Source organism: Coturnix japonica, chromosome 7 (genome assembly GCF_054131305.1).
Source record: "Coturnix japonica strain WE chromosome 7, WE-NBRP24, whole genome shotgun sequence".
NCBI classification, from domain to species: Eukaryota; Metazoa; Chordata; class Aves; order Galliformes; family Phasianidae; genus Coturnix; species Coturnix japonica.
In genome coordinates, this window is record NC_140669.1 from 18,568,840 (window position 1) to 18,586,016 (window position 17,177).

The following is a 17,177-nucleotide window of genomic DNA, read 5'->3' on the forward strand; positions in this document are numbered from 1 at the left end:
CTCCCATTGTCCCCGATCCCATTGCAGAGGGCAGCGTGCAGCTGCTGCAGGCACGGCAGCACCGCCAGCAATGCGCCAGCCCACGGGCACCCTGCCACAGCCCTGCAGGCTGCACGGGGGATGTGAGGCTGAGGTTAATCCGATGAATACCACTCACCTCCTATAACGCCATCAGCACCAGTGGCCTGGCTTCTTGTGTCACCTTACCCTCATCCCACATCATACAGCAGTTATCCCAAGTGGGACCGCAGGCAGCACTTACCCTGAGGGACATCTCCAGGTGTTCACACTTCCAGGTTTAAATATGCTATTTTAAGGAATGGTTCGGCTCTCTGCTGGACTAACTGCAGTGCAGACCGTTACTTCCAGCTCTGCACAAAACAAGCTGCTTGCCCGGCTCCTGTAAGGGGCGCTGTGTTTTGGCCATGTACTGGACTTCAGAGCTCTCCTTCAGATGTTTTGGGGTCACCCCACCACACAGCTGGGAGAAAGGGGAGCTTGTGGGGTGGGCTGTGTGTTTCAATGCTTACATTCACCTGCCCAGTCCAGAAGGAATAGCCACATTCCCTCAGCTCTGTTAGGGCACTGGACTGCTGGCCCACAAGGAGGCCACTGGCACAGCCTTTGCACACTGTCACAGCTGGCGTGGCCCACAAACACTCTCCACACAGCCAGGATAAGATCTGCCACTTGCAAATGCCTCCAAGACCCCGTGGGAGCCCTGCAGCACCTAGCATGGCACTGAGTCTTTCACGGCCAGCAGTAACTGAGCAAACACACAGAGGTGAGTTTATTTTTCTTCTAGCTCTGAAACTACAGAGTGGCAGGGCACACACAGCAGTGCCTGCAAAGCATCCATCTCACCTCGGGAAGCACTGCTGACTGCCCAGAGGCCCCGGTGAGCTCAGCTCAGTCCCACAGCCCTGCTGCCCTGTCAGTGTGCCCCAGCAGCTGCTGAATGTGTGCCAGAAAGTGCACTTCTATCGCTCACCTTGCAAGCTCTGCCAGTGCAGCACCGTGTTTTCTTGGTAATTAATGGAAAATACTGACTTCTGCGGTCCCTGTTGTGCACCTCTCACCTGCCACGCTTCAGGTTGATTTTGCCCCCTTGCAGGCTGGAAGCTCTCTGCCATGTTTGTCTGCTGCACTGGCCAACAGCAAGCCCTCAAGCTCACGCTTGTAACCGAGGAAGCAGAAAAACAGACACCATGCCCTCACCTGAGGAAACACTCTCAAAACCACAACTGAAGCATTAAAATAACAACAGCATGGTGCTGGAATACAGCTGCAGCCAGTGCAGCTCTGTGGCCTAGCAGCCCATTCAGGTGGAATGGAGTGCCTGGGTTGCACAGGCTGTGATGTGGCACTTGGGAACATGGGTTATAGCCTCATTATGAAGTTCATCTCCCTGGCAGACCACAGTCACGTCCACACAGAGGTGTCACGGAGCACTGTGTTTTAAAGGCCTCAGCCTGTGCTCACACCTACCTGAACAGAGCCTGGGCAATGCCTGCAGCACCTACGGAGCCTGCCAGCCCACACTGCCTCCATCAATACAGGGGAGCACCCTGCAGGGCCCTGCTGCCCTTCCAGCAAACTGCCAGGACAAGGCTGGCTGTTGGAGTTGCTCAGGACTGAAGGAGACTCAGGTGCAGGTGTCACAGCAGAACAGCTTTGTTCTTAATTAACACTATTAGCAAACCAACGTGACAGCTTAGGAGCAAGACCAGACCCACCGCCAGCACTGCAGATGGAATGAGAGACAGTGTGGGGGGGTTTCCTCCTGCCAGAAGGGGAACATGAGGCCCCAGCACCCTACAGGCCCAAGGCTGCACTAAGCTCTGGGCAGGCCTTGCAGTACGCCACCAAATGAATATTCATCCAAACAAATGCATCATGTTAATAGTTCAGGCAATCCTGTTTGCCTTACTGACACAGTTAGCAGTAAAGCATGGAAAAAGAGGCAACAGCTCTACGTTCTAATTGTAAAATTCATAGTAAGGAGGAAAAACATCACAGACAACACAGAGCTTGGAAATGAATCCTGGCTGCCTGCCAAGCTCTTTTCTTTTTTTTTTTTTTTCCAAGTAATGCCTAATTGCCTCAGGAAATACATTAATCAAAGGGTCCCAGAAGCCCCAGAATCATTTTCCACAATCCACCGAGGCGGAGCAATACAGACCCGGGCAATACAAGGAGCTGCATGCGTCCTTGAGACACAATGCTTACAGGACGAATAGGAAAGGATACCAACCAAAAGCTCTTAAACTCCTTGAGCAGCTTATTGACATCACGCTTGCGACAGCTCCAATAAGAACAAACAGCCCTCTGACCACAGAACTGGTGATAGGAATTACAGCAGCTCGTGGATCTTGCTGTCAAACTGAAGCACAGAAGGTGGCATGAAGCCAGGCCAGCACAGGGATGCCGTCAGCACCAGAGCTCTGCAGCAGGTACCAGCACTCCTGGCCTCAGCTGGAGCAGCCAGGAGCCTGATGTCCCTGCAGTAGCTGCTGCTGGCACATCCCTGCTCTCAGCACAGGCCAGAGTATGAGGAGCTCTTTCCTCACATGGCTTGCTCAGCAATCATTTCTACCCACAACGCATTTCCTAAACCTCCATGTTCATACGTTACATAAGCTTTCCAGGTCTGAGCTGTAGTTGCTAAGCAGTAATTTCGCACGACTAAAAAAGCAATCCAGGATTGCTAGGTTTGCTTAATGTTTTCTTTTTTTTTCCCCCATGTTACAATGTAATTGTAACTATAACACAAACACCGCAGAATGCCCATCAGCCATAGGCATGTCCTGCAGCAGTGGGAACCCTCAGGTTAACTCAACAGCAACAGGAAACTCTGTAGGAGCCTTTGTCAAAGCTCTCCACCAACACTCCCAATGCACTTACCTGTGTGCACACCAGCTTTACCTTCTTCTTTCCAGGAGAGCTGCTTCCTGCTCTCCCTTCCCTTTCTGCCTGGGCACAGAGGTAAGTGTGTGATGCAGGGAGGCAGCTGACTGCTCATAGAAGAGAGCAGCTGGTTGAAGTCCTAAGTAGCCTCACCTGGCTGCTCTCCTTTGGAGCAGGTAGCAGAGGTAAGTAAAGAGAAATAACTTGGCGTTAGAGTTCTAAAGGCAAAATTTAATAAATTAATATATGCATGCCAGATAAAAATACAAAATTACAATTGAAAGAGCAATAATAATAAAGGAACACTGCTCAGCATTGCAGATTTCGCTGCAACCACCATAAACATCATGGAGAATTACTTAAAAAAGTACACGCTTTGTTTCTGTTCAAAACAAATTACTATATGATGAAAAAACCTGAAAGAAACCCAAGAAGAAATCAGCCAAAACAGTGGCAGAGAACGATATGAAATGCCAATAAACTGCCAGAGGCTCCATTTCACGTAAGTCGGCCTTTCTTTTTAGTATTGGAAACCAATTACATAGAACATAAAAGCAAATCCACAACAGGTTTACACTGAGAAACATGCTGAATTACAACCACAAACTATCCAGAACAAAGATGCCGCACCAGGTCCGTTGTTTTCTTCATGGAATGATTCTCACCAGAGCAGGGAGAACAGGGAGCAGATCATGCAATAGCTGTAGGCTTCTCGTGTTTTATTTTCACATGATAAACAGCCAGGATTACAAGTACTGGAAAGTATGTGTTCACCTTTTTCAACATCAGCTGAATGGCACTACAGAAATGACAAGGAGTTCCTTCATTTTTAACCTGAATACATCGAAAGCTCTAGCAAATATGGAATTGAGCGACAAGAGCCATTAAATTACTTTAAAATATTCCTTCATCCATAGAACGCCGTTGCTTCCTATTTTTCTTTTTTAATTTTATTACAAAACCCCCAAAATATTCAAAATAAAATGTCTTCATTTTTTATAAGCATCTCCACCACAAGTCTCTGATAACGGATGTCGTTCAATGCGGCCATCGCATCCAGTTCTGGCGCTCTCATAAGGGTTGGTCCAAACACGATGCCCAAGTTCTCTGCACTCATGAGGTTTTCCTTTTCATGGAGCGTTACTCTGTAAGAAAGGACAGGGATTTTCACCCATGGTGCAAATAATGACCACATAGCCTTAAAAAGCACCAGGAATGGCTTCTTGGATCTTGGTTCATGCCTCTGTTCTAAAGCTTCCACTTGAAATGTCACTGGAATAAATGAATAAATGGACAAGTCATGCAGAAGCCCTGTAGCTGCATCCTGCCTGAGGCCCTCTGCAGAGTCAATGTACTCCTACTTGTGCAAGAACTATAAACTGAAAACAAAAGAGCTTAAAATCAAGTTGTATTTTTCCTTAAGAAAGGGAGTAATTCTTACACATTGACAAAGTTCATGTTATTAGAGAAACCAAAATGCCACATTCATTTTTTTCCCCTACTTTCCAGACACAAACAGGACCTGTGCTGTTGTATTGCACTGTCAGTCTCTCTCAGGCAATTCTGAAGCTTACTGACCAGATTCCACCTGAGGGCTGTGGAGGAACCTCACACAGAATTGATGTTTCCATAGTTTTGAGCAGGTGGCACCTGGTATGAGGTCCATGCTGGCAGACCTCACCAGGCCAAATAACTCTGTGCCTAATGGGTGCCAGCTCAAGCCCTGTACGTGCCCCCTTTTTAGCATGTCAGGGATGATCAGGATAGATGAGACTTTGCAGAAAAAGACTCCAATCCATAGGCACTGAAGTGTATCAGTTTCTTGCCCTGGCAGTAACTTACTACTTCCAGAGATACTAAAGGCTTTTTTTCCAACCATAAATATTCACTGCAACTTTAAAAATTGCACAGATTTATCAGGCAGGTGACTTTCCTGCTTCAAAACAGCAGCCTTTTTTTGACTTACATCCTTCAAAATAATTTGCAACTGCTTTAAGTGGGGGTAAAAACCAGTGCTTGGGGGATAGACTGCACAGCAGTGAATACTCTCCACCACAGCCAGCCTCAAGGAGCAACTTCTTGGTGTGCTTTGCCCAGACTTTCCTACACGTCCTGATGTGGACTCTGCTTTGCAGACAGTCTACCTACCTCTTCAAATGTGCCATGAGATACCTCAGTGTTTCACAGTGTGCAGGCGGCAGCAGTTTCAGCGCCTCGTGGAGAATTTCCAGCTGTTCATCTGGATCGGTGGTTTCTGAAACACAGATGTTCACGGTCACCACATGCACGGCCAGAACTCAGGCACAGCAGGACATGAATGGTGGCCTGCAGCAGAACAGGACCTCACAGCTCTCTTGGCCTATTCATTTACAGGACCTATCTAACCTTCAGCGTGGAAGATTTGCTCATCCAAAGCTCAAAGCACAGTCAGGATCTGATTGTTTTGGACAAAGAAAGCTACCCCCAAATTGTGCTCCACTAAAGGATCCCATGTAGCCTACTAAAAAGAATTCCCCTTGCAGACCATGCTGACTGGACTAGTTTTTCACAAATAATCCACAGGTGCAGCCCTGGAACAGCAGAAGCTATTGGGAACTTTGCCATCAGCTTCTCTGGCTGCCTCCATTCCGCTTGGAAAGAGTCTTCTCCAGGGTGGTGGCAAGTCCAGCATCCGGCCCTTCCCTTCTTCCCACAGCAATCTCACGCCTCCCCAGGTGGGCTTGCTAAGTGCCAGAGATGGCTCGCACAGCTGGGATGCACCGCAGTGATGCTCTGGCTGGGCTTAGCACCCTGCTTGCAGACTCATCACCTGCGAGACTAGCCTTGATGGTGGCCTTATGGTGAGCACTTATCAGCCTGTAGAAACAAATGGCTTCTTATTTTTAAGCACTTTCATAAATTACTCTTTCTAGCAAGATAAAAGAAGACTTTAAATATCCCCTTCAAGTACTAGGAACTCACATAGCACATGCAAAGTGATGGAATCCATGATGCTTAAGGGAAAGGAAGCATAGCTGGTAACAAAGGGGAAGACAAATGTGCCCACGATCATGTAAAACCACGTGATTGTGTTGTAATGTGCAGCACACACGTACTCCTGCAATCCTTCCTAAATAGGGCATGCAGAGGAAGTTTCACAGGGACAGCCATTAAATCAATGGGCAAGTCATGCACAGAAAGGAGAAGAAAAGGAGGAGAATGCATTATACATACTTGCGGACTCAATAAACTTTGGGTAGGCATCATATGTGATGAGTGGAATTGGCAAATCCCTGAAGTACAGTTTAAGTGCACCAGTGATAATATTGATATCTTCATACATATTCACAGAAATATCAGCCTTCTCCCCATCTGCGTGGAGAAGGCAAAGAAATTAAACCTTGGAAATATAAACAGATGTAAAACAGTGTTCAAAAGGAAAACAGCATCTTGCTTAAGTGAACATTATTAAACTGGACAAAACTACAGCATTTGGATCTACAAGCAAAACCTCGTGTTACTGGGCTGTGAAGTTCATCATTTCACAGTTGAGACTTTTACACAGAAACTTAATTGTTTCTTCACTTAAAATGACCAGAAAAAAGAAAAGAAGCCACTTTGAGCATTATGTTGTAGAAACGTGTGGAAGCGGAGCTATTTCTGTACAGACTGCACTGCCAAACAACACGTTTGTCAGCACTGCATGAGAAAGTAGGGAAAGTCTGAGAAAAAAAAAAGCAAATGAAGCCATCTTTATCCACAAACTCCCTGTTTCCTAAGAAAAACATGTGTTCACCATTTAGCTACAGCACACTACCTACTCCTGACCGCAGCAGACATGGATCCAAAACTTGGCTTCTGCAGCACATCTCCACCCTGCTAAGGCTGCAGAGGAGGCAGATGCTGTGCGAATAGGTCCAGCTCTCCACCGAAGCAAGAGGGAGAGTTTACAGATTGGATTTTGGCCTTGATTTCTACTGGGACAGAGGGACTGCAGCTGGAAAGCCTTTCATTGTCCTACTGACTTTCGTCAGAGAGAAGAGTTTGCTCTTGCTGACTTCCTTTTGAGCGTAATAATTCAAACTTTGTTTGCATGATTGTATTTATCTTATTATTTTGGAGCTTTCATCCAGAAAGATGCATTTAAATTGCACAGGCCTCTTAAGGGCTCATCACGTGCCTTGTCCCTCCCCCCACCCTACTGAACACAGTTTTACTTGCAAACCAGGGCACTAGTTTAGAAAGCTTTATCATTTCTTATATAGGTGGTCAGTGAAGCACAGATACTGATGGAAGGAGAAGAGCAGATTCAGTAATAAAGACTGAAGAGAATCTGATATTATATCTGCCCTTCTGCCAGCACAGCCCCCCACTCCCTCTGACTGCTGGCACAGCAGAGCATGAGGCAGGAGAGGGCTACACAGAAAGGCTGTGTCTATTTAATACGGCAGCACAAGGGAAGAACATACCTCTGTCAAATGCCATTTTGACATCTTCAATAAGATCACTAAATCCTGAAACTCTGTACAGTCCTTCGGAATTAAGACCTGCAGGGAACATTTCAACAAGATTAAAATCAGTATTAATTTCACAGCTTCCTTCCACCCAGTCCTTTCTTTGCCAGGTTCTTCATTTAAGGGAAGAAAAGCAGACCAGTTAACGGCCTGATCAGGCTTTTCTTTCAGAATGAAATCTTAGCAGGCTAAGATTTTAACCCTGCCCTTTTAACCCTGACCCTTGCTTCAGCTGCTTCCTTATATCAGCACTTAATTATGTTTATGCAAACGGTTTCAGAGCTGAAGAAACATATTAAGCCAATTACAGCGGATTTAAAAGTAACCAAGATTAACATACGAGATGTTCTGTCACCATTTCAGAGTGAAAATAAATATTCTAATTGTAGAAAAGGGTATCTGTGCACTATGGGAACTAGCAAGAGGAAACACGTCCTCTCTAACTGGCTTTGATTCTGGCACATTCACTTGATCTTTTATTAAAGATATTACTGGAAAGACAGGTGCCAATATGTAACAACCAAGTAGTAATCATCCACTAAGCAGGTTCTAGCAAAATCTATAGAATTATAAGCGCGTATGAACCATGAAATAAAATGAAGTATAACATTAACAGTGTAGGGTAAGTGGCAGTCATAAAACGTCTTGTGCAGATCTGTTTTGAGCAATCATACGCTCAGCAGAAACCCAGATGACCCAGATCAATCTAAACGGATTATCAGTAAAGCAACGAGAGCCCATTAACTACGCCTTACCTCGGGATTCAATCTCCCTAATGCACATGTCTACCACCATGGGTCTTTTAGTGAAGTGCGCTTTGACTAGTGTGGTAAGGTCACAGCTGTACACTTTTTTGACGTGCTTCAGGTCTGGCTTGCAGTCATTTGGGACCATCTTGGAACACTGCTTGTGCACATTTAAACCACAATCTGAGGGAAAAAACAAAGGACAATTAGGCTGGTGTTTGGTGAAGATGGATCCTGAGGTCAGGGATGCCGAGCACACGAGGACCCTGACCTGATCCTGCAGCTACAGCTTTTGCAAGGCCACAGGCTGGGTGTGCAGCTGTGCTGGCAGTCACCAGAACAGTTCTATTCACTTTAGAAGTGACTTTGGGAGGATGTTCCATTTACCTACTTATTCATTTGTTCTTTCATTCCTTTATTTTTAAGCAGGAACAAACTGCTCCACAGCAGAAGGAAGAAGAGACTTAGCCTAAGTGAAGTTCAGCTGAAATGACATTATGGAAAAATGTTTGTTCTGCTCAAAACCACACAGAACATACTAACCAGGGTTTGGGAAAAAACCACAATCATACAGGAAACCAACACTGATTATAGAGCACAGTCACTTTTCAGCTAAGCACAGGCCGCTGCCTCTGTCAGCAGCGGTGCCCAGCCAGCAGCCAGCGCCCTGAGATCACTGCAAGTTCTCCAGTTCTGCAATGGAGACTTGCAGGCATTTGGGAGGGAGCAGCAGCCAGCAAGAAGTGTGGCACTGTGCAGTCAGGGCCACGTGCAAGCTGCAGCTGGTATTCAGAGAGCACCAAGCCCTGCCCACATCTCTGTGCGGCTCTGCTGCTGGGCCCAGCTCACTGTGCTTCCACAGCAGTGGAATGAAGGGATGTGGACACCTGAAAGATCAACAGCTTTCTGCAGAGCCTCCCCTTGGATTCTGCCAGCAGTTTATTCACATTACTGCAAAGAACCTAGAAGCACATCGGCCAGTGGGGTGAGGGCGGCTCTGCCGGGGCTTTAAATACCACCAACACTCCATTTCAGTGGATCTCTGACAAATCAGGTCCCTCAAAGCTATAAATAGGGAGCCCAAACTCTTTGGAAACGTGTGACCTGAATCCTGCAGCGTAATCCTCCGTGCTTCAGCTCTATAATGGAAAGGGGATGCTCTGGCTTTTTCTGGCATTGACATTTGTTGTCTGTTTGTGGGACTGCACCTCACCTTTTGGTGCATGGTTCGAATGCTGTAATGTCAGGGTAAGCAATGGCTCCACTTTCAACAGCAAGGAGAAATCAAAATTCTGAGCAGTGCTAGCAAGCCAGAGCCATCCGCTCTGCTTCCAGATCAAGGATCAGCAGCGGAGACAAAACAACATGGAGCCAAAGAATGAGGGGCAATTCCTCATTCTTTGGAAAGGAAACGTCCTGACATCCCACAGGAAATCTTAATTCTTGATTTCCCTTGTTTTGAAACCCCAAATTTGCAGCAGAAATACTATTTATGACTGCAAATATCATGATCGTACACAAATTGCTACAGCTGCCCCAAGGAGCACCTGCTCCATCAGGGTGAAAAGGTTGGAATATTAAAACATTTATCAGAAATGTTACCAATGTCTGTCAGAACTGCTGTCTACAAGACTGGAATGGTTCCGTCTTACTCATGAGGACTCACCAGTCATTTGCTGAGTGCAAATTAGCCACTTCACATAAACAGCAATACAGCTTACAGTTATGTTTCTGGGAATCCAAGGCTAATTAAGACTAAAATATATAAAAATAGAAAAACATGCTTCCAAGCATCTTATACTTGACTTAAAGCAATTATTGCATTCACTGAGCTCATCCTAATTGTATTTACATACAAGAAAGTTTTATTTCATTAACATATCTAATTTACAGAGATGTTTCCTATGTGAAAACCTCGCTTCTAAAAATAATTGTGTTATTGCTAATCCCACAGACTCAAATAGGCTTTGGATCTGACCTAATTAATGCCAGAATTTCAACAGAAAAAGTCAACTTTCCTTCTATCTTTTGTTCTTCCTTTGCACTTGACTGGATTTTACGTGCTGACCCACTGCTCAAGGGCTTACGAACACTCCTGAGAAACATTTAAACCTAGAAATACTTCAGATAGTGAATGCTTACAAAGCACACGAGCACTGCTTTCAATAACACCATTGGGCCATTCAGTATCTTTCTAACAGTCAAGGCTCTTTAACTCTTACAATGAATGTAGGGGACTCACTCACTCTAGCAACTTGACAGCAGTATCTACTTGGAAGAGACTTCAGTGTATTTTCAAGAGAAAAAAGCTACCTGTTTCAACAGATGAGCTGAAACTCCCCGGTGCTGTGGTTTCTATTGGGTGAATCCCCCTCCTGAGCTAAGGGTCATGTCTCAGTCACTGGTCTCTGACCAAGCTGACAGCCAGAGTCACGCATGGCTGAAGGATGACCGTCTGTCTGTCTCGCTGACTCAGACAAGGTAGAAAGCACACAGCCAGAAGGTCAACCCTCTGCTCCACAGAGCTGTGTGCAACATGCCAACCTTCTGCTCTAATGATATCCAGCTTACTTGTTAGTACTAAAAGACAGCACTTACACTGCAAATTGTGCATTATTAAATACATCTGCCCTCTGCTCTCATTGCAGATGCTTCATCAAGACTTTGAAACCCATTACTTGAGAATCAGCTAGAAAGAAACAGGAAAGCATAGACCTGATTCTCTCTGTGCACTTTTGCATGGTGAAACCTCAGGTGTGCCTGCCTTGTCTGCATGTATCTGCATCATCTGTTTGCATTTGTTGATTAAGACCAAGATTCTATTGATTTCACTCTGAAGGCCTATTTCTACTTATATCAAAATAAATCCAGAGCAGCTAAGTTGGCAATAGCAGCTTTACTCCTGATCTGCTGCAAAATAACAAAGAACCTTATCTGTTTCTTACAGAGTTCATCAGTGCCTACCCACTGACCAGCAGCATGAACTGGAGAGGAGAGAAAGAAAAACCCCCATAAGCATAATAAATGCCAATAAATCCTATAATAGCACATGGAAGATTTAAAATATGCACTTATGACCCCTGGCAGATCAACTGGGAAACTTCCACTGTCTTCGGTTAATCAGAATTCCACATTTACAGAGATCATTTCTCCCAACCCAAACCGTAAGTCATGCGTGCCATTTCTTTTTATACTGCTAGTAAAGTGTGACCACCTTTCAAATATACAGAATATGACCAAAAAAATGTTGTCATAAATTCAAGAGCACATAGGAAGTACAGAAAAAATAAAAGAGTCAGCTTTAGAAGTCAGCGATAAGCTACCCTGACTTTAATAGTATATTGATCTAGGAGCTCAGGTGGGCTGTGACATTGCTTCTGCAAGAGCTATTAAATCTAAAACCAGCCTGACAGTACTTTCCCATGATGCCCAGAAAAAGGTTTTGTATTGTTTAAGAAACAGCTTATACTGATGTTAGTCCACTGGGCTCAATGGACAAATAAGGAGTTCAGATTAACGCGTGAGCACAACCAAGAGATATACGTACCGTAATACTGCCCCATGAGCACACATCACACATATTTGCAGAGACTAAAATATACCAAGCTGTCACTTTTTGTTATTGGGCTGATTTGATTTTAGTCAGTTTTAGATTTCTTCTGGTTTGATATACTGGGTAACATGGCTGCTGATCGTGCTCCTCTGGAATATACCATATGCTGCATACATCATTCTAATTAGATTTTTGAATTACCCAAAGAAAAATTCATGCATTTGGTCACTCTGACATGCAGCTTTACGAGCCCAAAGGTAGATGTATCTTACCTGCAAAAAGCCTGCAAGGTTCACTAGAGATGGGCAGTAAGGGTGGGAGCAGTGGCACAGCACGATGCCTCGCACAGGTCCACTCACTGCATACCCAATGGCTGTGGCTGTGCCACCAGCTGCAGGAAGCTACATGAGTGCAAGTGATGGGCTCTACTCATGCACAAATCATTGGTGTCGTTACTCTTGCAAGGGTGAAAAGGCTGGAAAGGAATTTGCCCTCATCAATCAGTCATGAGCTAGTAGCTTTCCTTTAATAATTTAGAGCTCTTTTCTGGAGTAAGAAAACAATGTTTTCTATTCCCTCAGACCCAGTGTGTGTGAACAAGCATGTAAGAGGCCCAGAGGCACTGCAAGCTGCACTTTGTGCTTCCAAGCACAGTGCACACGGAACAGGGCTGCCCTACAAGGGTCTGCCCTCTGCAGCAGGACTGCCTCAACCAGCAGACAACCTGCCCCCTGTGCTGCCCTGCCTCACACATGCCATTTGTCAACCTGCAACACACATCTGGGGACAGCCTTTCTCCCACCAGAGTCTGAAGCAATGCCACTGCAAAACTGCTTTCAGACATACATGTCGGAGCCCTGAAACCTGTTAGCAGTTATACCACTATATGGTACATGATAGGGTACATTATTCTTTAGGAAGCAGTTTGAGAGGGCAGCTGGTTACTTGGCAACACATTTTCCTAATACTACAGAAAAAGCTGGGCTTATGAAATAGAATAAGAAAAAAAGCCTCTCGAACCAAGCCAACCTCCCCTCACCCCAATCAAAAGGACATGGATGCCTGTGCTGCAAAAACTCATCGCAAAACAGAGGTGAGATGTTCTTTCTAGAGAATACATTTGGTGGAGGAGGTTGGATTTTTATGGAAGTTCTGAAGGATCACAGGCAATTTGGTCAGAAACTTCCCTGGCTGCGGGCCACAACACCTGCCTACCTCCTTGACAGCTTCCCTGCTGGGCCGCTGGCTTGCTCAAGGCTCCCGGGTCTGCGTAGGCTTGGAGATAAAGCTGTTTTTAGGACTTAAAGAGTTTCAGCTTCCCCATGGGAACAGCTTCCCCACAGAACGGCTCTGAGGCTAGGCTCTGCTGCCTGATTAGCATTTCAAAACGTTACAGCTTGTCCCTCAAAGGAACACCACCAGATCCTGTGTACCTCCTCCAGCAGCATCACCACATGCATGAGGTGAGCAGAGGCTGCACTCGAAAGAGCCCCCTTCCCACAGCCCCTGGCCCTGAACTCTGCTTCTTGGAGCTCCACTTTGCTCTTGGTTCTGGTTTTGGCCTCTGCGCAGTCAAGGAACAGAGCAGAGTGGGAGTTTATCAGCTGCTTGTCCTTGCAGTGATGGGCCAGTTGCAAGTTTACTTCAGTCAGCTCTTCAGAAAGAGGTCACCTACTCCAAGGAAGGTGAAGACAGAAGGAAGCAGACGACAGGTAGCTGCTCCACGGGTGGCAGGCCAAGACAGCCCAGAGAAAGCCTAGCTAACTGATGATCTTATACCAGCCTGCTTTAAAAAACCTGCTGATTAAATCGCTTATTAAGAACCAAAAGCAAAAGGTACAGAGGAAGGAGCTGATTACACAGCGCCTTGAACACTTATGATGGGACAGTACACATGCAGCTCTTGACAAGTCTGCTGGTCTACAAACATGCTTGGAAGTACACCAACACACCAGTAAGGCCTTTCTTTAGGCTCTGATAACACACCAGTCTCCACCAATGCTTCTGGGTCTTACATGTTTATACCATTCACAAAATAAACTCCTTAGTGCTTTTCTTTGCCTAGTGCAATTTTCTTTGGATATTGTTCCAGGTTCTCCTTTGAACACATTCAACAGGATGAGCACAGTAATCACAAGGAGGCTTACACAGGAGAAATATAATTAAGAACACAGTTTTTAAGTTTTTGTATTGGATTTGGAGCTGAAGATAATCTTAAGTCTTCATTAGCTTCTGCTGAGCTTCAATGTTTACACAAACTGCTGGCATTATAATTTCAAACACTTCTTCAGTTATTTCTACTTATGGCAAAAGCCCAAAGGAAAGCATGCTGGAGATGGAGCGCGTCATCAGAAAATGCAGACTCCTTGCATACAGATGAGCCTTCAGCTCAATAGAATTCTAAGGGCCTGTGGCTAGGATGCAAAAATTAGAATTATGACCCTCTGAGACAGTAGGGTTGATGCCTGTGGTAAGGATTCACTCTAAACAAGCAAACCTTTCTTTCAAGAAGCTGAGGAAATTAAGATAACATTCCAGAGAATAAAGTTTAAGAAAAAGTATATGTCTGCAGCAGAAGTCAAACTAAGCCCACCAGTACATTTTTTACAGGATCCAAAACCTGGACATACCCCTGACTCTTAATTTTGGAACACAAAATCTTCCTGTGTTTTGTTATATGCATTAATCCCAAAATCTTTGTGGTCGAGACAGGATCCAGCACCTTACTACAGCTGATAACTACAGCTCAGGTGGCAGGGATGGTTACCTCTGCTCTTACCAGGAGGGAAAAGACTTGATCCTCCATCTGCCTTGGATTAGCCATGCAGAGCCACCTCCCAGAGGCTAGGAATACCAGGCACAGAATGCACTCAAGGTTGTATTTTGGCTGAGGAGGACACATTCAGTCATGCTGGCCTGAAACAAAGCCTGAGCCAGGGCAGTTCAGGTTGCTAAGGCATCCTCACTGGTTGCTATGGCACGTGTACAGTTGTGAGAGTTTGGTTCTGGTCTATTATTTTTCAAAGGATTGGCTTGTTTGTGTAACAAAAGCTAATCCATCAGCCATTACAAATAAGCTCCGCTTTTTCCTCCAGCTCCTCCTCTTCTCAAATGGATGACATTTATCTCTGTCCGGTCTTGGACTGTCCCACATACCTACTGCAGCATGTTTTTGTGCAGGAATGGTTGAGTGTAGCCCATGCAGTAATCCCTTTATATCTGTTAAACCTATCACTTCTGTACGGCCAACAGATTCCTCTTGAGATGTGCAACTGTCTGCTATAAAAAGCAAATGCTTTAAAAATATAAAATTACATACGATCAGTGCGGTTTTGCTCATAGGTATTTCCAATACATACACCACAAAATTACATACACCACAAAACAGATTTTGTGGATTTCCCTGGAGTGGTATTGAAACCCATCCGAATGCAAGTGGGCTGCCTCCTGTTATAAGCTGTAATTTTTCTCTGAAGCCTGAACCTATTCTGGAAAGCAATGGCCTTGTGTAGTTCCCCATGTATGTGCCTCATTGTTTCCACATTAAAACAGCTCAGTTCAGAACAAAACAATTACTTTGTTGTCATTTTTTTTTTTAAACTGATACTCATCAGAGGGTGGCACTCTGGCCTGGGCTATGCTGGCAGTGGTGGCTCTCCAGGCCATTTGAATTCAAAGGCATCTCCACACAGGAGATTCAGCTTGTGCTCAAAGTGTGTTTGCCCCTCAGTGGCTGTAGGGCTGGCTTAGCAGTACTGGGACCACCTCTCTCACATCAGCCACCCCCAGCCAGAGTGTGTAGTTGTACAGTGTGAGATTTTAAACTATGGAAAAGGTCGTCAAAGGTGCTGAAAGCCACCGACACCAGCATGAAATCTTGCACAAGAAAGAAAACCCTAATTATAGTTTCTGAAACGATGAAATCATCTAATACACATATGTTCCTCTAGAATGTCATGGAGGAAAAAAGAAGGCAGGCAGTATTCATTACCATCCCCATAAGGAGGGAAGAACAACCCTCCTCAGAACTTTTCAGTGTGTAAAACCAGAGAATCAGCTCCATCATACTTACATTTGAAAAAGCATCACAAACACTTAAGGTTTAATTATAACAACCATATTGTTAATTTCACACTGCCATGGAGCACTGTGAGCCTTCAGCTTGAAATGCCTAATGTGTTTCTCCTCCAAACCAAAACTTTGTACTCTGCCTTGGGTGCGAAAGGAAGATGGCACACTGACAGGCTCATACGAGGGCAAAACATAAACGCCTTATCCAGAAAATGACTTAAGAACAAAATGATCTTCCCTCTTTCTCTTCTAGCACTGCGCATACATCCTGTGCGACATGGGAAGCACTGAGAAGTTGTAAGAGTCTTAATGCAACAGTGAAGGATGCAGCTGTAAATAAATAGTCAGAAGAGGGGAATACCAAGAAAGGAAAAAACATTTTTGCCCAACCACTTCTTAAGTCAGCACTGTTTTCTGGACAGCACAGATCTGCTGCAAAGGACACAACATTGGCTTTCAAATAATTCTGGGGAAAAATTTAAAAATATTTCAATCCCATTTGTCCACTAATTAATTTAGACTTTATTTTGGAGTCCTGCGCTAAAGAGCTCTGTTATTTGCTTTAGACAAGATTTCAGAAAGCTTTAAAAAAGCAGCTTTCTTAAATTAGCTCGAAAATTCAGTTTCCAGGGCAACATATGCAGGTCTTTATACATCAACATTTCTTTGCACCACTTATATAAATGTGGCTGCTAGAATGTCATAAGACACTTCTAAATTCAGTAAACTATTCTGATCACTTTGATCCTTTTTTGCCTTTGATAAAAGCTGACTGTCCTTTCTTTTCAGAAGAACCACATCCATAAAATTGCTAAAGCGTTTTGCTTTGGAGAGGCTTAGCCCCAGAAATGCCTGCAGTGACAGCCACGTGTATAACACATTTATATCAGCACCTGCACGCTTATGCAACGTTTTTGTTCGCATCCCTTATTCACCATCCTCTTTCTTATTATTGCATTCAGTTTGCAGGCACAGGACATGACTTAGGGCACTCTGGGAGTCAACTGCACTAGACAGAAAACAAACCCAAATGTCCATTTCACAACTGGAATGTGAAATTTGCTGCTTGCTCACCCTGCATATGAATATTCTTGGAGAGTCTCTGACACCTATCAGTAAATGTAATGCATTATTAAAGGAGATAAGGTAAAGAACACATCTACCTATATTCTGCCCCATTCTGAAAGGAAAATTAATTTAAAAAAATATTAACTGGTGCCATTTCCCCCACAAGCACTTAAGAGGTGCTCTGCTGTTACCAACACAAGGACTCCAACATTAGGAGTGTGTCTCCTTGATTTCACCAGGGGTCAGATCTCACCCTTGCCACACGGGTGTACAGTGAAACATGCTGCAAACAAAACAGTGACAGCAATGGGAGTGACTCAGGCAAAGAAAGGGGAATGA

At 44.8% G+C, this 17,177-nt stretch overlaps 1 protein-coding gene across 5 annotated transcripts in view; it reads right to left on the reverse strand.

Moving 5' to 3' along the window:
- Nucleotides 1–3,117: 3,117 nt before the first annotated feature.
- Nucleotides 3,118–17,177, reverse strand: part of CHN1 (chimerin 1) — a 73,722-nt gene continuing 59,662 nt past the window's right edge. For all 5 annotated transcript variants that reach the window (XM_085552570.1, XM_085552573.1, XM_085552571.1 and 2 more), the window contains 5 exons: nucleotides 8,156–8,329; nucleotides 7,356–7,433; nucleotides 6,121–6,258; nucleotides 5,056–5,161; nucleotides 3,118–4,052 (listed from right to left, as the gene is read on the reverse strand). In XM_085552570.1, coding sequence (XP_085408696.1) covers nucleotides 3,881–4,052; nucleotides 5,056–5,161; nucleotides 6,121–6,258; nucleotides 7,356–7,433; nucleotides 8,156–8,329 — 668 coding nt within the window. In that variant the 3' untranslated portion in view covers nucleotides 3,118–3,880. The remainder of the gene's footprint in view (nucleotides 4,053–5,055; nucleotides 5,162–6,120; nucleotides 6,259–7,355; nucleotides 7,434–8,155; nucleotides 8,330–17,177) is intronic.